Source organism: Podarcis cretensis (genome assembly GCF_951804945.1).
Source record: "Podarcis cretensis genome assembly, chromosome: 5".
In the NCBI taxonomy this organism is placed as follows: domain Eukaryota; kingdom Metazoa; phylum Chordata; class Lepidosauria; order Squamata; family Lacertidae; genus Podarcis; species Podarcis cretensis.
The window spans coordinates 59,798,303-59,821,039 of record NC_137174.1 but is presented as its reverse complement, the minus strand read 5'-3'; the positions used below and the strand labels follow the sequence as shown (position 1 = coordinate 59,821,039).

The window sequence follows — 22,737 nt, the reverse complement described above, 5'->3', positions numbered from 1 at the left end:
ACATGCACTTTGGGCCAACTCAATCCTGGATACGTAAGGTTTGGAGAGGCACAAACACAAGCATTCAACTGGCAGCATCCTGGCAGGGACTTCCCCATCCTCCCTGCAAATCACATTGCCCTTTTCTCTGCCCAGATGCCCTTTCAGGAGGATATCCAACAGGTGAAGTCTACCCCAGATGCATCAATGCTTCAGCTGTTGAATTCTTCTCTTGGCAGCTTTCAAGACTGGGCTGGCGAACCTGTGAATCATAGAATCGTAGAATTGGATGGGCCCCCATGGGCCATCTATTCCAACCCCCGGGCAAGCAGGAATCTTCTTATTGGACTCTGGCTCCCAAAAGCCGGAGTCAGCAAGAGCGATGGTCAGGAATGATGGAAAAAGCCCTCCAACACTATCTGGAGGACCACCAGTTCCCCAGCCCTGATTTAAACGCAAAGGGACCTGCCCAAAGTGCCCCCCCCCCGAGATGGAGAAAGCAGCGGCAGGCTGCGGCCACCCTATTCGTGGGCGCTTTCTGAAGGCCTCCCCCCTCCCTCTTGAGCATCCAGGCAGTCGAGGCTCCGTCCTGCCCTGCCCCTTCTCGAATCTGTCCGAGAGCCAGAGGGGGCGGCCGCCACGATAAAAAGGCTGGACGGGACGGGCTGCGGACGGAGCGGACGAGAGGCGGCAGCGCGGAGACAGGCTCGGCTCACCTCTCGCTCTCTGCTCCGCGTGGACATCCTGGTCGGGATCGACGCCGCCTGAGCGCCCGCAGCCCCTGCGCTTCTCCTCTCCGGCTCCGTCGCTCGTGGCCGCCAGCATCGCTCACTTGTTGCCCCGTCTCTCCTTCTCCTGGACTGGCTGAGCCGCGCGTGCACGTGAGTATTCAGACGGAAAGTCTCGCTGGGGAGAGAGGTTTTGCGGGACTGGCTCTGGATTTCTGGGGAGATTTATTATTTTGGGGGTGGGGGAGAGGGGGTGTCCCCTGCAACTCTTTTCCCAAAAAATTGGGCGCGTCAGTTATTTTGCAAGACAGAACCCCCCCCCCCAAAAAAAAAAAAAAACACACACCAGGTGGTAGAAAGTAATGGAACATGGATCTCAACAGCAAGTGCATTCTGTTGATTTTGAGGGGGGTGTGTATTGGGAAAATAGCGATAAAAGAGGGGAGGGTCCAGCAATGTTTCCTTTTCTCTCCCATGAGGGGCTTGAACTAGATGACTCTGGAGTCTCTTCCGATTCTGTGAGCTCTGCATTCTCAGGTGAAAACACTGACAACCGCTACCCCCCCCCGCAAACCACCCAAGGCAGCGTCTACTCTAAATAAAGGAAAAGCAGACAAACAAACATCTCAGCTCTCTGAATTGGAGGTATTCAGCAGAAGATTATAAGTCACCATCCCGCGCGTGTGGGTGGCTGGAATGTTCTTGCCTCAACCTGTTCACATCTGTCTCTCTGTCCCTCCACATCTGTCTGTCGGCCACCCATTCATCCTGGAGGAACGGGCTGTGCGTTTTTTTGTTTTGTTTAAACCCTGTACGGTATCAGTGTTAGGTGCTTCGAGTGGGATAACTATCATCATTTCCTGGTCCTGAATTTTTTGTTTTGGCTGTTTTCACACACACTCTCCCAAACGAGTGTTAGTTTTTAAAATACTGTGTTACAAGTCACCTTGAAAGTCTCCAGTGGAAAAGCAGGATATAAATGTTTTAAAAAATCAGTCGCAGTAACTAACAATAGAAACCATTTAACTGCATAGTTTTATTCTGTCTTCATTTGTCCCTAGCATGACAATAGGATGGGAAAAACTAACGTGATGACTCTGGACTACAACTCCCATCATCCCTAGCCATTGGCTGTGCTGACTAGGGCTGATGGGAGATGGAGTCCAACAGCAACTGGAGGACCCTGCTGTAGTACAATATCCAGTCTTTTGGGAAGGATCAACCCTGTTAGATTTACCCAGCCGCTTTCCTTCTCACACTGTAACTTTGTGTGTCTGTAATGATACCTGATCAAACATGGTTTCATTGTAGCAGGGAGTTCCGCTGACCTCGTTCCTTACCCAGGTTTCCACTAACCAGGTTCCTCATATTTCCCAGGTCTTCCAGTCATCCTTGGACCCACAATGCTTTCTCATCTCACCTTCCTCCTGCTGGCATGCCTGGCTGGGCCCAGCTGGGCCCAGCGTCCACAGATTCAGCTGCGGCTGGTGGGGCCCAGGAGCCAAGTAGGCGAAGGGCGGCTGGAAGTGTTGTACAATGGGCAGTGGGGCACCGTGTGTGACGACGACTTCAACATCCATGTGGCGGGCGTGGCTTGCAGGGAGCTGGGCTACGAAGGTGCCGTGAACTGGGCGCACAGTGCCAAGTACGGCCCAGGAGATGGTAAGGAGGAACTGGAATGGGGGGACATGGGGTGCTGCTGCTGCTGGGCTCAGATTTAGATGGGTTTCATAATAGAATCATGGAATTGTAGAGCTGGAAGGGACCACGAGGGTCATCTAGTCCAAGCCCCTGCAATGCAGGAATCTTTTTGCCCAATGTTGGGCTTGAACCTACGACCATGAGATTAAGAGTCTTGTGCTCTACTGACTGAGCTATCCTGCAGACTTCAGCCTACTGACCTATTCCCATGTTTCCAAGTTGAGGACCTGCAAAGAGGACCTCTGAGCAGGTACAGAGAGCATTGTCTTCACTGTCAAGTAACCACAGTCCACATTAAGATCATGGGCCCTTGTTTTCAGGATCTGAAATGCTGCTTCCAGGCCAGTCTGAGCTGTACAGAACATTTCCTTTTTAGAAACGAGTGCTTTGGTCAGGCTCTAGCCTTCTTATCAGCTCCAGTGTCACCAAGGGCTCTCAGTGGGTGGAAGATTTGGTTTGGCACACCTCAGTAAAACTGCTCTCGGCAAGGGGCACCATAAAGAGCAGGGCAAGTGTGCCACCTGGAGTTTTTTAGAAGGAACTCCCTGCTAATGGTTCATTTCAACCCTGCTCAGTGTTCCAAAGTGCTGGCTGCCTTGCCAAGGGCACAGAGATGCCAACCTGGAGTGGCACCAAAGGTGGAGAAATTGCTTTTGAAAATGTGCTTGTCTGTTGGCACGCACATCTGAAACGTACGCCACCATCTTGAACCTATGCATCCAGGTCTAGGGGGCTGTGAAATGCCAGACCCCCTCTATGATGCAGCGTATTTCATTCAGGCTAATTTATATCCATGGTGCTTTTTTCTTTTCTTTTCGGTCAGGTAATTCTACTGAAAATATCTCAGGTCTGAAAATATCTCATGTCACCGCAGATAGGCTGGCATCCGATTAGCACAGTCAATCTGCCCAGAGAAATCTGCATGATAAATTAAGTCCTTGTTCTAATGTCAAATGCTTTGGTGTTGTGCTAATGGGAAGATTTACCTTAGCAGGGATGGGCAGACTTCAGGTTTAGGGGATGTACTCTGGATCCCCCCCTCCAAACTTGAACCCCAACGTTCACCATCCAGAACCAGGTACAAAATAGTGGCTCCAAAGAGGCAGATATTTATTTATAATGACTGAGCACATAAGCAGCACAGAAATCTGGTTTTGGTACCCAAACTGAACTCAGGGGTCTTTTTGCTCCAAAATCACCTCCATCTTTCCACCCACACTCAGCAGCCTCATTTAGAAAAAGATAGGTGCTTTTCTTTTACATGTTAACTCAGAAATAGCTCAATGGGACTTGCTCCCAGAGAAGTGGGTACAGGAATATGGCGTTATCATTCCTGTTTCCAAGCAATTAAAATTGGGAGCCAAGAAACCCTTGATCACCTACTGAAGATCACCCAGGGGTCTCCTGCCAGTAGGTTTTTGTCTGCTTTCTGCCTACCCCTGCCTTACAATATAAATCAGAGAGTATGGGTTTTCCTAGGAAAGTGGCACCTACCTGGAGGAAATCAGGCTGTGGCAGCCATGCTTGGAAAAAGAATAGCTAGGAATCCTTGTTCTGTCTATCCATAGGCCCCATCTGGCTGGACAACATGCGCTGCTCTGGCACAGAAAGTTCCTTGGCTGAGTGTGAATCCAATGGCTGGGGTGTGACAGACTGCAACCACAATGAGGACACGGGCGTGATCTGCACAGGTCTACGCCGATCCAACTCAGCTACGGCACGCATCCAGGTGAGGAGCTCTGCAAGAGGGGCTTGGAACAAGTGTGGACAGCCTTTGACCCTCCAGATGTCGCTGAACGATAACTCCTATCAGTCATGGCCAGTTGGCCAATGAGTAGGGATGATGGGACTCGGAGTTCAGCAACATCTGGAGAGCTAAAGGTTCCCCATATCTGGCTTAGACCCACATCTCAGGCCTATTTGCTCAGATGTGAGCCGAACTGAGTTTCATAGTACATATTCCTCAGTAACTGGCCATAAATCTGCAGCCTAATGGGAGACAAACCCAACCTTGGAACATGTCTCCCCTCATCTGTGGACGGGTGAAGTAACATGTACCATTTCTTTTCTTTTGCGCAGGACTCCAGAGTGGAAGAGGTGCGTATCAAGCCAATCCTGGCCAGGGCCAAGTTGGCTTCCCCCATCACAGAAGGCGCCCTGGAAGTGAAAATCCACGGGCGTTGGCGCCAGGTGTGTGATGCCGGCTGGACGCGCAACAACACTCGAGTGGTGTGTGGGATGCTGGGCTTCCCCAAGGAAGGACGAGTTGCCACAGGCTTCTACAGGTCAGAGCTGGTGGGGGGAGGGGAGCTGCCCAGGTGGAAGGGCAAGTTGCCTTGTCAGGGCGCAGTGGTACAGATGAGGCTGAGAAAGCGACAGAGGGCACCCATGATGGGAGACAGCTTGATGTGCATGCACAAAGGGTGCATATGCACCAGTGCAGGATGTTTGGTGGGAAAGCATTTCGTGCATAGGAACACCGGAAGCTGTTTAAGTCAGATGATTAGGTCTGCCTTGCTTGCTATTGTTACAGAAGCCTGGCACCTGTCCCACACGGGATCTCAGGCGCCCACACAGATTCTGTGTCCCTTTTGAGAATAGAAGACACAGCGGAGGTTGTTATGCTTTAAGAAATAGCATTTATTTGCCTGTTTACACCTTCCATCTGCATGGAGGAGGTTCAGATCCTACAGCATGGTCCCCAGCAGTGCAGGCAGTCTTTCCTTCACCCTCACCAATATTTTCCCTTCCTCCTCTTTCTTCTTCCCAGAAACCCCTTGCCCTCCCCTGAGCTGTTACCCTGGCAACCTTCCAAATCTCCAGTCTCTGGTCACACCTGGGACAAGGAGTTGTTGATGACCCTCAATGGCTCTCTAACTTTTATTATTTTTCTTTTTTTATAACACAAAATATAACAACTTTTCAAACACAAATCAAATACTTTTGCTCCACCGAGCACACGACTTCCCTCCTTCCCTTCAACTGGTTTCCCAATTTCTAATAAATTGCATGCACATTTCAGCTGCCAGTTTCTGTCCTCCAGTATACATCAAGTTATTTTTTGGTCCATGATCAGATACTATTTTTACGTAACGTTACAAGATTTATTTCAGTCCTGCTAGTGTCTTCACATTTTTGCAATAATCTTTCAAGTACTCAATAAATTTACTCCAATCTCTTTGGAATTTCTGGCCGCCTTGGTTCCAGATCCTAAAAGTCAGCTTGGCTAACTCCACATAGTCCATCATCTTCGTCTGCCACCCTTCAATCGTTGATAATTCTTGTGACTTCCACCTTTGGGCTAACAAAATTCTTGCTGCTGTTGTGGCATCCATGAATAGTCTTTGATCTACTTTTGCAATTTTGCAAAAATTGCAAAATGGTTCTCTGTTGTAATGCTCACAGCTCTGCTCTTCCCTCAGCCAGCCAGGAACCCCCTTGCAGCTTATATTCTCCCTTCATATCACAAAGAACCCCAAATCCTAGCATTTCTTAACTTCTAGGGTCGACTCCACATCTCTAACACTATTGTCTATGCTGACTGACAGTTTCGGGGAGGGAAACTTTCCCAGCCCTACCTTAGAGATGCTGGGGCTTGAACTGGGGAGCTTCTGCTGCAAAGCAGATGCTCTACCATTGAGCTATGGCTGTTCTCACATAGAATCATAGAACTGTAGAATTGGAAGGGACCATGAGGGTCATCTAGTCCAGCCGCCTGCAATACAGGAATCTTTTGCCCAACCTGGGGCTTGAACCCACAACCCTGAGATTGAGAGTCTCCTGTTCTACCAACTGAGCTACCCCAGAGTCTTATGAAGTATGTGATTTGGGGTTTTTTAAAAACACCATTTTCACAATAGTCCTGCATACACAGGTGACTGGTGCACATGAGTGGCTTTCTGGGACACAATGGCCTCTCTGTGTCTTGCCTCAGTGTCCATTTTTGTCTCTCACGACTGTCCTGTCCCATTCCTGTGGCTTTGTGGGATCTGACCATGCCCCCCCCCTCACGTGCTGGTAGTCCCACGTGTCCCTGTTTTCTTCTGCTCATCTTCCATGCTCCACCCACCATTCTCTCTATAAATATAGCCCTGCAATGAGCAGGTGTGGGTGCCAGGACCATCTCTCCGGCGGGATGAGCCAAACCGCAGTGGGGTAATTACAGAGAAGGCTGGGGCTGGCCCAGGCAGCTTCTCACAGAGGAGAAGGACCTGCTGTTTCTGGCTCTGAGCCTGGGAGGCTTCCTCCCCAGACCAACATATTTCTTGCAGCCAAAGCGGGCTGTGGAGAGACTTGGGCCCATCTTCCCAGACCATGAGGGTGAGGATTCAGCTAAAGATGCCAAGGCCCTTGGTACAGCTGCACAATCTTGATTTAGATTATCCATCCTTTTCTGCGGCTGCTGGCACTCTTGTACCATTTGCCACAGCTCTGGAATTTGTTTACAGGAGAAACCGTGCAGCTTTCCAGGAGTCTGGTGGTGAGGGCATGACAACAGTAGCATCACCCAGTTGCTGTTTGAAATGTGGGCAGCTCCCCCAGAGGGAAAAAGTGGGAGAAAGGAAGGGCAGTTGGATGAATAAGGCTCTGGAACGGGTGTTTACTTTGTATTGTGTCTTTTAAATTTACTGCAGTTTTCTGTGTTGTTGGTCCCCCCCCCCTATTTTTATTACATGTCATACATTACTTTGAGATGTGTGAGAAAGGTGATAAATAAATAAATTGTTATGACTATTAGTAATAGTAGTAGTAGAATAAGTGTTTAGAATCTATGATGATGAACTTTTTGAAAAAGAACCCATCCAAACAAAAAGTCAGTGCTTTTTTTCTTAAAAGAATGTTTAGGCGTACTCTCATTTTGACTCAACCCCCCCCCCCCCATTTTATAGTTCAAATCGGGAAAAATAAATACAGTAAATGGACAAAAGTACAAAGATACACAAAATGTTTAGGGGTATGCGTACCACTGCATCCCCCCCCCCAGAAAAACCCACTGCAAAACGTCTCAATAGAAAGCACATTTGGGTCTCTATAGAAGTGGCAACTCCAGTCACACACCATGCGTGTTCTCAATACCACTCTCCTGATGCACTGATATTCAATCTTCTCACCCTTCAGGAAACTCTGGAATCAGAAGCTGAAGGATCCACGGTCCAGGTGAGGATTTTTACCAGTCTTGTCCTTCTGTTCAGCAGTGCACAATCAAAATGTGATAAGAGGAGACTTGGAAATGCTAGGAAGGAGAAGCATCATCTCTAGAGGCCAGAATATGAGATCTCTGCACAAGGATGACCCCTCTCCTGTCCAAAAGTCCCCTTTGATGACCCCTACCTTGTCCAAAAGTCAGGATGGGCAATGTCTGCCTCAGGCTCAGAGCCAGAAGTGAGATGTGGGTCTCAGGGATTCGTTTGCTCCCCTCCCCTTTCCCTGCTTGCTCCCAAGAGTTTTTAGCAGCAAATTTGTGAAGCACCAGCAAAGATTGTGAGAGGAAAGATCATTTGGGATGAGGTCCACCCACCTCCCTATAACATCTGCCTTTTAATTTTACAGTTTAAAGAGCCTGACTGCAAACAACACGTTCTGGATCCACCGGATCAAGTGCCTGGGCACAGAGGCCCATCTGGGTGAATGCAAGCTGCATGTGCCTCCCCCAGCTAGGAACCAACCTTCCTGTCCTGGGGGCATGCATGCCCTGGTCAGCTGTATAGCAGGACCACTGTTCCAGCCTACCAGAGCCAAGCTGCCTGGCCAAGCCAAGCCCAAAGAGGTAAGCAGAAGGGGGCACATTTCCCACTGGGCAGAGTCGGTGTCAGACACACCTTGTAAGAAGGATTCCCTTATTTATTTCATAAAATTTAAACACCGCTTGATTGTAAAGGGGGGCAGACACCTTAAAGTGGTTTACAAAAGATAAGACTATAAAACCAAGAACTAGACCAAAGTCTTCCTATCAAGCGTGGGAGAACTGATGGTGCAGTGGAACTGTAGGTTCCACCAATAACTGCACTGTCATGGCAAAAAAACCATTATTTCCCTCTTGGTCTTCCCTGCCATTGCTACTTTAGAAGTCACCCAGTCCTAGTAGCCAGCTCCTAGGGGGCAACGTCCCTTCGGCCCCCCAATAAAATATTTGAGGGGGCTGCTGCCCCAAATTTGGTGGGCATTGCCATTCAAATGGTGTGCGTGTGCCACATCCTGTGATCAGTTATGTGGGGTGGGGCTTACTTTCCCCAATTTTTTTATTATGCCAGTATTGTATTCAAGTTGGCAGCTTTGTCAAGACAGGCAGGTGCCCTCGTGCCTGCTTTGTCTCATATCCGCTTTTCCACTCCTGCAGGAGCAGCAGGTTCGTCTCCGTGCGGGCGCACGAATAGGTGAAGGACGTGTGGAAGTGCTGGTGGGTGGCCAGTGGGGCACCGTGTGTGATGAAGACTGGGACCTGCCTGCCGCCAGTGTGGTGTGCCGACAACTGGGATATGGCACGGCACGAGAAGCTCTTTCCAGGGCTCAGCTGGGCCAAGGTGAGTGGAGGATGAGGCTATGCAAGCATTACAGGGGAGCTTCCCTCGTCCTATGGGGGAAGGAGAGACAAGGAAAAGACCAGTTCTGGGCCAGGTGTCCCTCCCTCTAGAACATGCCACAGAGCCACACAGTTTGGAAGGGGAAAGGGAGACCCATGGAGGGTGGCAGAAGGAATCTTTGGTGACGGAGAGTGTGGGCTGGGGAGAGAGATCCAAGGGACTGTTGAGGCAGGGGAGGAAGAAGAAGAAGAAGCAGGGAGAGGAGGAGCCAAGCAAAACATCATGCTGGGATAGCTCAGTCAGTAGAGCGTGAGACTCTTAATCGTGGGTCGGGGGTTTGAGCCCCACGTCGGGCAAAAGATTCCTGCATTGTAGGGGGTTGAACTAGGTGGTCCTCATGGTCCCTCCTGACTCTACAATTCCATGAAAACAGAGGTTGGGGAAGCGGTGAGGCCAGTCTGGTGACTGTCCATCCCTACTAAAAGCGGCTCCTGTTACAGGCCTGGGTCCCATCCACTTGACAAGAGTGCGGTGCAGGGGCTACGAGCGCTCGCTGGCAGAGTGCCACTCCCAAGGGGCGATGCAGACAGGGTGCCATCATGAAGCAGATGCAGCTGTTCGCTGTAATGTGCCCCAGACAGAAGCTTGGAGCCAGGTAAGACCCGATTACTTGGGGGCACACAGGGAGTGAGACAAATAACACGAGGAGGGGAATCAGGTGTTATTCCTTTGGACTCTGGTAGCTGAAATGACACTTGCTGAGCCCAAAGTTCAGGGCTGGGGGGCTGCAAAGCAGCTGAGGCCCATCTCAAGCCCATTGAAGACAAACAGCTGCCACTTGGTTCATCCAAGAGGTGAGGTGCTCTCAAGCCTGCATCCCTTAGTCACTGGGCCCTTTCCTTCTCTGAATTCTTAGCAGCGGTCATAGGTACACCTGTGACCCAGACCTTACTACACTGGAATGATCTAGCCCATTAATCCATTTCCCTCTTTCAGGTACGCCTGGCCGGTGGGCGCACTCCAGAGGAGGGCGTGGTTGAGATCCTGGTTTCCAAGGGAGGTGCCTTGCGCTGGGGTGCCGTCTGCGGGGAACACTGGGGACTCCAGGAAGCCATGGTCGTGTGCCGGCAACTGGGGCTGGGCTTTGCCAGCCATGCTCTCCAGGTGAGTTCTTGCACCCAGAGCCAGGTTCTGATCCTGCCTTGAGCAGTCAGCTGCACGTGGCTCACCTCCTCAGTCGCATGGATGGAGGCTGAGGCTTCCTGTCCAAGCATCCAGAGCTGGGGAGGAGTTGAACAGGGCGCCCTGGAGCTTGTGCGATGAAGAAGGTCTGCTTTGCAACCAACGCTCCCAGGGTCGTGTGGGGTTTTGCTCAACAGAATTGCCTTTGTTCTCTTTCCAGGAGACGTGGTACTGGCAGGGAAACTCTGACGCTGCCAAGGTGGTGCTGAGCGGCGTGCGCTGCAAAGGCACTGAACTCTCCATCCTGGAGTGCCAGCACCATGGGCCTGTGCACTGCCCGTCCGGAGGGGGGCGCTTTTCTGCCGGAGTCACCTGCACCAGCAGTGAGTGGAACGGGAAACAGACCAGCATCGGTGACAGCACATAACGTGATATGGCAGCTACATCTGCAGGGATGTAGCAGCCACGTAGAGAGTTAGTGTGGCATAATGGTTAGAGTCTTGGACCAGGACCTGGGGGAGCAGGGTTCGAATCCCTACTCGGCCATGAATCTCTTTGGGTGACCTTGGGCCAGTCGCCTTCTATCTCTTAGCCTAGCCTACCTCACAGGGTGGTTGTGATGATTAAATGGAGAAGAGGAGAACCATGAGATCCTTGGAAGATAAAATTGGCATATAAACATAAAAAAAGAGAGAGAAGCATAGTTCTGTCCTGGGGGAAGGCAGGTAGATTCATCTCTGGCCAGGCCCAGGGGGGGGGGGCATATGGGCCACTTGGCCTGGGCCTCCGATTCCAAAGGGGGTCAGCATATTCACAATCACAAGGGGCCTTGAAATAAAATTATTTGTCAGCATAACTTTTGTGAAAACTATTTATATACTTATGTATTTATAAGACTTCAGTTATCCCCAGGGTAAAAAAAAGGGGAGGGCACATTATCTACCTGGTCCAAGCTTCTGCCTGGCTCTGCAAGGCCCTGTCTCTGGCCATATGCCAAAGCTGAGCCAAGGACTGCAGCGCTGAGTTCAAAGGATACAGCTATTAGGGAGGCGCTTAGGAGGGAGCAGTATGGCAGATCAGAGTTGTCTGTCCTCAGAGTTTAACCTCCCACTACACACACAGTCGGGACAGCGTGACACCTCGTGTAACTTTGGACTTCTCTTTGCAGCTGCCCCAGATCTGGTGATGAGTGCCCAAATGGTGCAGGAGACTGCCTATCTAGAGGACCGCCCACTGAGCATGCTGTCCTGTGCGCACGAGGAAGGCTGCCTTTCTGCCTCTGCCGATCGCATGGAGTGGCCCTACGGCCATCGGCGCCTGCTGCGCTTCTCCTCGCAGATCCACAACCTCGGCCGGGCTGACTTCCTTCCAAAAACCGGACGCCACGCCTGGATCTGGCACCAGTGCCACAGGTGGGGGGTTCCCTCTTGACGCAGCGCTGCCACTCCCGCCATATTCACCGCTAGCAGAGGGATGCAGGTGCCCTATGGAGCACGTGCAGGATTTGGAGCTGGATGCCAGAAACTGATTGTCAGGTTCTCCCTGCTATGTATATGTGGTCCAGACTTCCTTTCCTCTGCCCAAACCCAGTGGCTTCCTCTCCTTGTGAGATGAGGCTCACGTGTCCAAAAAGCGAGATGTTTTGTGGTGCGAGCGGAGTTTGTTGCATCTGGGAAAATAGCAACGTTGACACCAGGCTTGTCATTATGGGTGAGCGGGGTTGCAGAGCTATAATAGTAGCTCAGCCGACAGCCCCGCCTAATCCTCCTGCACTGACGGGCTTCATGGATCAGCAGATTTCAGCTCCTCCCCACCCCAAAAAAGGGCTCCAGTGGCCGCTGCCCAGCCCAGCCCACTTTCTCCCCAACCCTTGCCTTCCCCTGATTGCACAGCAGGCTCCTGATGGCCCTTCCTTCCACAGGCACTACCACAGCATAGAGGTTTTCACCCACTATGACTTGCTGACTCTCAATGGCTCCAGGGTGGCTCAAGGACACAAGGCCAGCTTCTGCCTGGAGGACACCAACTGCCCAGATGGTAAGTGCCAAGAGGGTGCAGGGGCAAAGCCAGAATCTGGGGTTGCCTCTACAGCTGGGGTCCCCCAACTTTGTTCCGAGCCACTCCCGCCCCCCGCCCCCCCGTTCCATAAAGTCCTCTCTAGTGCCCTCTAGGTAAAGGGTAAAGGGACCCCTGACCATTAGGTCCAGTCGTGACCGACTCTGGGGTTGCGGTGCTCATCTCACTTTATTGGCCGAGGGAGGCGGCGTACAGCTTCCGGGTCGTGGCCAGCATGACTAAGCCGCTTCTGACGAACCAGAGCAGCGCACGGAAACGCCGTTTACCTTCCCGCCAGAGCTGTACTTATTTATCTACTTACACTTTGACGTGCTTTCCAACTGCTAGGTTGGCAGGAGCAGGGACCGAACAACGGGAGCTCACCCCTTCGCGGGGATTCGAACTGCCGACCTTCTGATCGGCAAGCCCTAGGCTCTGTGGTTTAACCCACAGTGCCACCCGCGTCCCTCCAGTGCCCTCTACCTTACCCTTAAAAAACATTATCCAAAACAGAGGTTTGCATGACCCACTAAGGAAGACAATAGCACAGCAAAATTCAAAGGCTTAAGTCAGCAGGATAGCTCAGTCGGTAGAGCATGAGGCTCTTCATCTTAAGGTTGTGGGTTCAAGCCCCACGTTGGGCAAAAGATTCCTGCATTGCAGGGGCTTGGACTAGATGACTCTCATTGTCCCTTCCAATTCTATGATTCTAAGTTATGCAGGCAAGCAGCCCCTGAAAGCAGAGGACCTCGGTAGTGATGCAGGGCAGGCCTTATTCTGTACCAGTGCATTGAGAACCCAGCCTATGGTCATTCCCATACAGGACAGCAGCGGCGCTTTGCCTGTGCCAACTTTGGAGAGCAGGGTGTCAGCGTAGGCTGCTGGGACACGTACAGACACGACATTGACTGCCAATGGGTGGACATCACCGATGTGCCAAGTGGGAGTTACATTTTCCAGGTAAGTGGTGGCAAGTGACAGGGATGGGCAGGTGGACCGATCTGGACACAGAACATCCCCTTCCCACGATAGCTCTCTGAGCCACGCTTACAGCAGTCTCTACCCTCTGCCCTACCAGGTGGTTGTGAATCCGAAACACGAGGTAGCTGAGTCGGATTTCTCCAACAATGTCCTTCGCTGCCAGTGCCAGTATGACGGACACCGCATCTGGATACACGGGTGCCACACGGGTAAGAAGAGAACAGCGAGGGGGCCTTGGCTATGGCCAAAGCTGGGTGGGGGAGATGTGCACTGCAACAGCACTGCAGAACATGCATCGTGTTATGATGTTATGTTGTATGACAGCAAAAGGTGTGGGCAGAATTTGGGTCATCAATGGGAAAGTAAATGCCCCAAAATACATTCAAATGAAGGAAAGCTACTGCATATCAACCCAAGCAAGTTGTGTTTCCTTTTTCTGGTTATTTGGCTATAACTTTTGATAGAATACAGATAATTTTACAAACTTTGTTGCATTACATTCTTCATTTAATTATCTTTCCATTGATATATATTTTATGGTATTACAAAAAATAAAAGTGATGTTATGAGCCATCAAACCTTGGAAATACACTTTTTCCAAAAGGTTTCCACAAATTTGGCCACTAGTGTATTATTATTATTATTATTATTATTATTATTATTATTATTATTATTTACCACCCATCTGATTGGGTTGCCCCAGCCGCTCTGGGTGGCTTCCAGCAAACTATAAAAACACCATAAAGCATCAAACATTGAAAACCTCCCTGTGCAGGGCTGCCTTCAGATGTCCTCTAAAAGTCAGATAGTTGTTTATTTCATTGAGATTGGATGGGAAGGTGTTTCACAGGGTGGGCACCACTACCAAGAATGCCCTCTGCCTGGTTCCCTGTAGCTTCAATTCTTAAAGTGAGGGAACCGCCAGAAGGCCCTCAGAGGAGAATCTCAGTGTCTGGGCTGAATGACAGGGGTGGAGGTGCTCCTTCAGGTATACAGAGCCGAGGCCATTTAGGGCTTTAAAGTCAGCACCAACACTTCGAATTGTGCTTGGAAATGCCTTGGGAGCCTTTAGGATTGGTGTTATATGGTTCCAGCGGCTGCTCCCTGTCACCAGTCTGGCTGCCTTATTCTGGATTAGTTGTAGTTTCTGAGTCACCGTCAAAAGTAACCCAAAGCCACTGTTTCTTCCTCTCACTTGTAGGCGATGAATATGGAGCCAACATAGAATGGGATGAAGAAGCACAGCAGAGACTAGCCAGCAACTTGGTCTGAAGCAAATGCGGTGCAAGGAATTCAGGTTCTCAACTGTTCCTGGGCCCAGAACCTGCTCAAAACTCAGAGCAAACAGCAGATACCAGCTGGCACAAAAATGATAGCTGAAAGGATTGTCTCCCTGCCTCCCTGCCTCACCACCAGCTTTGGGGTGACATGCAGCAGCAGCAGCAGCAGCAACAACAACTATCCTTGCAGTGCCTGTTGCCCCTTGCCTGCTTATCACAGCCCAGCCTGCACGGTCTGCTTCCTATTTTTACAGAGGTTGGCAGCTATGGACAAAAATGGGGCTGAAATGAGCTGGGAGGCTATAGAGTCTTCTCTCTCCACCCCCACCCCTACCCCACCCAGGCCAAGAAAGTAGCACTGCTCAGAAGAGGCCCTTTCCTCTTGCCTCTCTGGCAGATGGGCACAGGAGCAGCCCAGCCCAGAGCGACTACCTCAACCAGCTCCACCCGCTGAAGAATTCTGCCTCAGGAGCCCACGTATTTGGGGGCGGCCCTGTTTGCTGGCTAGTCCCACAGGCATCCCCACCTCTACCACTGGCATGGAGGAGCCACCTTCCTGCCCATGGGCACAGAACCCTGTGACGTATCTCTGAGTCCGAGGGAAACCAGGCGTCTGGCCCCTTGCCTGCTACACGCTCCAGCCGGGACGTTCCTGAGGCTTAAACTTTAAGGGATTGGGGAAGAGGGTCTGGTGCTATCTGTGGAGTTATTTAATGTGCAATGGACTGTGATGGCCGACAGCATGGAGGGCAAAGGCCCTGTGTAGGGGGGGGTCACTTGGTCACCTCAGGGAAGAGTCCTCGACCCCACTCCACCAGCCCAAGCGCCAAGGGCTCTCCGCCTCCACATTTCATAGAGCTTGTTCCTGCCAATAAAGGTTGTTGTGTTTTGTTTTTTTAAAAAGCTAGGCAATGGTGTTTGTGTGACTGAGTCATAGAGTGGAGTAAAAACACAGAGGTATGCAGTGTCTCCGTTGGGGGTTGCTGCTTCTTCACTCTTGCTGCAGGAGGCAAGACCACAGGGGCAAGCAGAGAAATATCAGAGGAAGGCAGAGGGGTGGGGGACTCTGACAGCAATCTTTCAGGGGGTCACATGCCCAGAAGTGGGTGGGGCCAGAGGTAAAAGTGGGTGGGGCAATGAATGTAAACATCACCTATGGCATCCCTCTCCTCCATCCAGACAAGAGTTCCAGGACACATTCCAGCCACTGAAAAGCTCAAGGAGCAAAGTGAGAGAAGGTTGTGGCCTGAGAGTCCAAAGGGCCAAACAGAGAGGGCTGGGGGTTGCAACTGACTGCTGGGCCTAACATTCCCCATGCCTGGAGAAGCACTACTTCAGGGTTTCCCAAATTCCAGCTGTTTTTGGACTACAATTCCCATCATCCCTGACCACTGGCCCTGCTAGCTAGGGATGATGGGAGCTGTAGTCCAAAAACGGCTAGAGATTCAAGCTTGGAAAACCCTGCCCTACTTCACGAGCCACAGCATTTATAGGACAATCCCTGAGAAGGCTCTTTCTCTCCGCGAGTGCAGCAGAGGGTGGGAACAGCTGGTGACTATGAAGCCAGATGGAGCACACACCTGGCAGGAGGAGTGAGGCTGCTGTCCTATGATCAAGGAGGACAATGTAGATAGCTAACGATGTGTGGTCACAAGTGGAGTCTTCATGCGATGTTTAAAGAAGTCAGGCTGAAAGTCCGGGTCATAGCAAAGTGGTATCTCTCCCCTCACTCAGCGCTGACTCCATTGCAGTGCTCCCCCTCCCCAGGCAATGAGCAAGGCCTGGAGAAATGGCAGATGGACAGCAGCTGCTTGCAATCCATCAGGTCTTGTGGGTTGGGGAGGGGGGTAGCCCTCAGGCCTGTGTCAAGGCATGAAGAGGAATGGGTGGGAGTGATTTATGCCTGCCTGCAGCAAAGGCAAGACCCTGCGGCCTTATTGATTCCCCAGCACCGCAGTGGAGCCATATACCAAGACCAACAGCTTCACTCTTACCTCTTGTCCTTCCTTGCCTCGCTACTGAACTCATATAAAAGGGCCTGTCCCTGTTCCTAATCCTGGCCTGCAAGAGATCAATAAACACCCAAAGTTCTGCTAGCATTCCAAAGCCCTTCTGGCAGTCAGCCCCACCTATTTCAGGGTGCATCTTGACCTAAGGGAGAGGAAGGGTGGAGGGCACAGAACCACTCCACAAATATATGCCTCTGTTCCACCTCCAAAGCAGAGCAGAAGGGGGAAAGCGAGCAGAGGTCAGCTTGACCAAGGCACTCCTGAAGCATTTGGCTAGACAGGAAATTACAGAAAAGGCAAAGGCATATAAAGGGCCAAGCCGAAGAGATGCACCCCCCCCCCAAATTAAGCAGCACCTGCTACATTCCTCTGTAGAGGATGTCTCACTACGCCTTCTAGCCAGCATCCAAAGTGTGAGCCAACATTTGGGGTTAAACTCCAGGGGAATTTAAAAATCTTCTGTGCCCCTTTTGTCCAACAGATGTTAGGATAATCTGGAAGGGCTCCATGCTTTGACAGATCTGGACGTCCTGCTCTGCGGCTTGATCAGAAGAGCCAATGGCAACCAGGGACACCTTGTGCAGCCTTGTTCATGTCTGGCTAAAGGCAGAGAGTATTAAATGGGTTCTGAAGAGAGCCTGTTCATAGTATGAAGCCCCAGGAGGGTGAGGCAGCAGAAGGTAATCACTCCTGGAGCCTGGGTGGGACAGAGAAAGCAAGGAGGAGTGTTCAAAACAGGAAGACTTTATGATGTAATAAAGCCCTTGTGTGGAATTTAGCGTCATTTTCAGTTATCAAGGTGTTTTTGTGAAGAGTGTTTTTCTGCCCCTTCTTGCTCCCTTTTCAGATTTGGCCGCCTGCCTCTCCTCCATTTCTTCCACTTCCAAAGTTTGCACATTCTTATGAATTACACTTCCTTTGGCATCCTACACCCACTGGCACCCTGTCCCCTGCTCCCTCCTCGCTTGGGTGGGGTTCCTTGTTTTTAGTTGCTTCCTGAACTTTCAGTGCCACAACATTGCTTTGAAGATCTGCCCGGTTCCTCCGTTCCCAATAGCTCTCATGCTCTTGCTTTGACTACAACCTCCTCTCTGATCTTGCATTAAACCATTTCCACCTGTTTACCACCCTCTTTTTACGCTATACTAAGATTAGCCAGCTCACCTTCCACACAGCACTTCAAGTGAGAGAGAAAAGGGAAGTGGGAAGCTTTCATTTCAAAATAGACCAGACTCGATTTAGCCTGTGGTCCATTCACTTCAATGCTGGGATTAAAAGGATGTGGGACACCTTCATGTTCCTCCCTCCCCATCCTGAGCATTACTGCTGTCCAATATTCACTGGTTTCCTTTGGAGCCCAATACAAAGCGAGCGTTGTTGCCTTCCTTCCCTGGGCGCACTTGCGTCCTTCCCAGTTTCATCTCCTGCTCTCCATGGCCTTGTGACCCTGATCTCTCTGCTCTTCTGTCCCAGGACATCCCTATCTGAGTTTTCTGCTCCTCCAAGCTCAGTCATCTGTTCTCTCAAAAGAAGGGCAAGGGAACCTTCTTCATTCTCAGGGCTGTATCTCCTCATAGGCAACTTTCTTGGCGACACGTGTCGATGGTGGACAGGTCTGGAGACAAAAGCAGGTGTAGCCAGACAGGACACACACTTTGTGGTGTAGGCTACATTCCAGCCACAAGCAAGCACATCTTTGCTGTCACCCAAGCAAGCAAAAGAGGCTCACGGTTGAGCGGCACATTCCAGCCTGGCAAAAGCACTCAGAGAGGGTGCAGAGCAGGGCTGGTGGGGTGTGTGGGCTGAAGAGAGTGCAAGGGCCAGGTAGAGAAGCCTAGAGGGCTGTGTTTGCCAGGCCCTAGACCTGAGGCACCTCAGCACATTCATTTTTGTCTTATACACTCATTCACAACCTTGAAAGGCTGCTTCGAAGATCAGGAAAGGTGTACTTTGGGAGATCCAATCCAAATCAGACATTGAAGCTACTATAAGCTCAATGGGGGGGGGTGACAGGTACTGAAGCTTCTTTTCCTTTGTAATGTTGCAGAGATAGTAGCGAGTTTGGGAGGCTGGGGAAATTAGATTGGTAAAACAAGGGCAGAAAGAATTAAAGGCACTCTCCCAGATTGCCACTTCCCCCATCTCTGAAGCAACCATATGGGGTTGCTAATTAGTAATAATACTTTTTTTTATTTAAAGCATAGTTCTCCAGCATCCTATATAGCTTGGCAGTGTAAGGCAGCCAATTCAGAGGGCATGTGAAAGGTAAACATTAAACTAGCTTGATGGTTCAGTTCTGCTCTCTTAAAATTCTCTTTCAAGTTGAAACCCACTCAGCGCAGGCTCCGGGCAATTTCTGATGTTGGGAAGCCAGGAGATACACATTGGGACCTGGTCTCTGGCTTCTGGGGCTGCTTCAGCTGCTTCCCTGGATATTAAATCGGTCTTCAAAGTCTTGGTCTCAGTCCCAGTGGACCTGGGTTCAGAGTTCAGGCAAAACATTCCTTCCTGAAGAAGACAGCCTCTACCATGAACTTGAATTCCCAGTGATACGCATCCACGGTCACAAAATATGTTGATGTTTTCAGGCTCATTGCACAGGGAGCTGTTTTTTAAAACTCTTTAGGTGAAGACCATCTATATTGCCATAACCAGAGTCTGCCTGACCATGATCTTCCAAGCTCTTGTCATTACCAACAAGTCCTATCCTATAGTTGTTTGCTGCTACCAAGGCTTGTCTGGTAACGCGCTATGCTGTCCTCTTGCAGAGTGAACATTTTACAAGAGGATGGTGGGCTTAAAAAAACAACAACCCATCCTTCTGTACAATATGGGCCATTGTGTGCTAATGCGCTTCTTTCCTCTCTCCCTGAGGTGTGATATAGACTCAAAACACGGTTGCCAACTATCAGCGCTGAAGAGGAATAAAGCAGCTGTTGCCACAGCTATAGGTCTGGGCTTATGAGCTTCTCAAAGAGGGAAGGGCATTTCACAAGAATCAGATGCCAAAGCTGGGCTTTGGTTTAAGGTTGCTTAGCCAGACCCAGAGGACGCAAGGCAAGGGCATTTGTATTTTTATGCTGTGAATTGCCCTGTGATCTTCAAATGAAAGGCAGTATACAATTTTAATACATAACAAAATAATAATAAATAAGGGTGGTTGACCACCACATCTGTGACTCCACTGCCCCTCCTCTGCTGCCTTACCTGCCTGCACATGTGGGGTGTGTGTGCCCACATGTTTGCCATGCTTGTGGACCTGAGGCTGAGTAAGGTTACCCACCCCAACACAAAACTTTTCATGGAGCTGGAGCAATGGACAGCGGAGAAGACAGTGAACTCCCCAGTGCTGTAGCCTTTTGAGGTCAAGCCCAGCAGACTAGGGAAACACAAGGACCGCCTCTCTCCATACGAACGTATCCAGATCCTGATACCATTCTCCGAGGTCTTTCTTCATGTGCCTTCTTCACGAGAGATCCAGAGGGTGGCAACACGAGAAAGGGCCTTTTCTGCAGTGGCTCCCCTTTTGTGGAATGGTCTCCCCAAGAAGATTTGGCTGGTGCCTTCATTATACACCTGTAGCTGCCAGGCAAAAAGGTTCCTCTTCAACCAGGCCTTTGGCTGATTGACATCCGATGCCCTTTCAAATGTTATTGGTTTGTTGTTATTTTTCCTATGTATTTTGTAGATTTTATATTGTAATTTTATGTTGTGAACTACCCTGAGTTCTACAAGTGTAGGGCAATATACTAACTAAATGTATATGTATGTATTGTTTTGGTGTAGGTGTGTGTGTGTGTACATACACACAGTGCTTTTTTCTGGGGGGACACAGGGGTATGCATACCCCTAAACATTTTGTGAATCTCTGTACTTATGTTCATTTACTGTATTTATTTCCCCCGATCTGAACTATAAAATGATTTTCTTGAGTCAAAATGAGAGTACCCCTAAACATTTTTTTTAAGAAAAAAGCACTGTGTATACACACACACACACACACACACACACACACACACACACACAGATGGTCCCTACACTTTGTTCTGAAGGCCTTCAAAACAATGGTCAGCTGTATGTGTGACACAAATTCTGTCAATCTAACACAAAGGCAACGAGAAGGAGTGAGGAGAAGAGGGACTGAACCAAGGTCCATCAGGATGGAGGTGCAGAAACAGCCACCCAACACAGGACTTGAGGCACAACTTCATGAGGAATGCTCTGCATTGTGGCATTAAGGCGGCCCTGACTAGAGAGTAAGTCCCACTGAACATTTACTTCTGAGCAACACACCTAGGACTGCATCAAGGTACAAAAGAAACAAGCCAAGCATTTCTGAGGGAAAGACTAGCCAGAGCAGAGACATTTCCAGCCCTCGCACTGATGGAAACTCCTTCTCAAGTTGCTTGCAAGGCACAGATGGCTCATGGCTGCTGGCCTTTCATGTCGGCAGCCTCTGCAGGCTGCCAGAAGCTATAAACAGGGGTGGGACACAGTTTAGCCGCTGCGCTGTATCAGTATTTAGAGTATTTAATTGGCCCAAATAGACGGGGCTTGTTTTCGGGGAGCAGCTGGCAGGCCGGAGCAAGCCAGGCCTCACCAGGGGGTTAGAGACTACTGGAACTGCCAGGAAAAGCAGTGAGCACCCATCCGCCTCCCCTTCCAGAACGCTGCCCACATCAGAGTCCCGGGCTCCACCCTGCCCAAGAGGAGACACAAGAGAGAGCTGTTCCAGGCAGGGAGATGCCTGCGAGCTTGGCTGGCCAGTAAACACTCGGCCTGCCAGCACATTCCAGGCTTGAGAGCTGTCTTGGCCAACCTTGACCTGACCCCGGGCAAAGCTAAACAGGACTGGATGCTTCTGAGACAATATTTCCCATGCAGCGTCTCCCCAGGCTCTGACAAGGCGGCTCCAGTCTCCCTTTTCCCTCTCAGGCCATGTGGCGCCACAGACACCCTTTCAAACGGGCTGGGAACGTTTTCCAGCCTGGGGGCCACATGTCCTCTTTGGCAGCCTTCAGGGGGCCACTAACCAAAGGCGGGCGGGTGGGGCAAGAAGCAAAAGGGACTGGAGCAACAAGTGCTGATTTGCTCATCTCTCTGCATTTGCCATCCAGGCAGTGCAAAGATACAGGCTGGGCAGGCAAAAAACACTCAAGGAGGCTGCAATGCAGGGCCAGTGAGGGGCGTGGCCAGTGGAGGAGGGGTGTGGCCTGGGGAGAGTTCCAAGGGCCAAGCAGAGAGTTCTGGAGGGCCATAAAGTGGTACCTCGGGTTAAGAACTTAATTCGTTCTGGAGGTCCGTTCTTAACCTGCAACTGTTCTTAACCTGAGGTACCACTTTAGCTAATGGGGCCTCCTGCTGCCGTCGCACAATTTCTGTTCTCATCCTGAAGCAAAGTTCTTAACCCGAGGTACTATTTCTGGGTTAGCGGAGTCTGTGACCTGAAGCGTATGTTAGTTGAGGTACCACTGTATTTGCTCGCCCCCATCCCTGCCTTGAAGCATCAGCCAAGAGGAGCATCAGCCTCCCCCCTCCCATTTAGTCCTCCCAAGCACCACTCCCATTCTTACGGCCTGTGAATCCCAAGTCTCTACCCGCTGCTGGGCCTGGGACACGTTGTCCTGCAGTCTTGCCTGCTCCCTCCGTGCTGTTGTCCTTGGGTCTCGAACTCTGGGGCAAGCAGGCAGCGGCAGCCACTACTCAGGGAGCCAAGTTGCTCCCAGGGTGTTGACCCCAAACACAGCTGGGAGAGTCTGACCACAGGAATCTCCGGCACGGCCTAGCAGGGGCGTGTTGTCGATGTCAGTTTACAAGGAAGTGGCCAATCTGCCTGCAGCTCGGGCGTTTGTAATCAGGCTACCTGGAACAGAGAGGACTTTGTCTGCTGCCCCTGGGGAGGCCTTCCTGAGGGGCTCGGTGCCCGTAAAGCAAAATCCAACCTTTCCTGCAAGCCGGCCAGAGCAAGCATGTTTGTGCTGTGACCTGGGTCCGGCAGCTATTACAAGCCCTATATTCACAAGGTGGGAATGACATGCTGCAGGGGGGCCTCTGCCAAAGCATTCCTGCTATGAGGAGGGGAATCCCAGCAGCAGCAGCAGCAGCAGCAATATCCCGGTAGGGCCAGGGATCTTGCATACAGCTTGGGTGGCAAAGGCCTCCCGTAAACATGCCAGCTTCCCAGCACGCACAAGGGAAAAGAGCATCTCAACACCAGCTCTTTACTGGATTCTGCTAACATACAAGAGTTGCTGTTTTCTGTGCATCTGAGGCTGACTTCCGGTCAGCATTTGGACATCCT

At 50.7% G+C, this 22,737-nt stretch overlaps 1 protein-coding gene across 1 annotated transcript; it reads left to right on the top strand.

The window, feature by feature from the left end:
* The first annotated feature begins 279 nt into the window (after positions 1 to 279).
* On the top strand, positions 280 to 15,334 carry LOXL4 (lysyl oxidase like 4). The gene is made up of 15 exons (XM_079977205.1): positions 280 to 860; positions 2,085 to 2,369; positions 3,977 to 4,137; positions 4,488 to 4,693; positions 7,527 to 7,565; positions 7,959 to 8,175; positions 8,746 to 8,929; positions 9,430 to 9,584; positions 9,926 to 10,093; positions 10,332 to 10,494; positions 11,280 to 11,523; positions 12,033 to 12,148; positions 12,990 to 13,126; positions 13,245 to 13,356; positions 14,349 to 15,334. Exons 2-15 carry the CDS (start codon positions 2,111 to 2,113, stop codon positions 14,417 to 14,419), a joined length of 2,232 nt encoding a protein of 743 aa, XP_079833331.1. The 5' UTR covers positions 280 to 860; positions 2,085 to 2,110; the 3' UTR covers positions 14,420 to 15,334.
* Positions 15,335 to 22,737: the final 7,403 nt, after the last annotated feature.

Excerpts from the sequence above, each read along its gene's own strand:
- LOXL4 (XM_079977205.1), top strand. The coding sequence starts at position 2,111 with ATGCTTTCTCATCTCACCTTCCTCCTGCTGGCATGCCTGGCTGGGCCC. Across the intron at positions 7,566-7,958 it reads CTGAAGGATCCACGGTCCAG|TTTAAAGAGCCTGACTGCAA; the intron begins GTGAGGATTTTT and ends TTAATTTTACAG. Across the intron at positions 12,149-12,989 it reads GGACACCAACTGCCCAGATG|GACAGCAGCGGCGCTTTGCC; the intron begins GTAAGTGCCAAG and ends ATTCCCATACAG.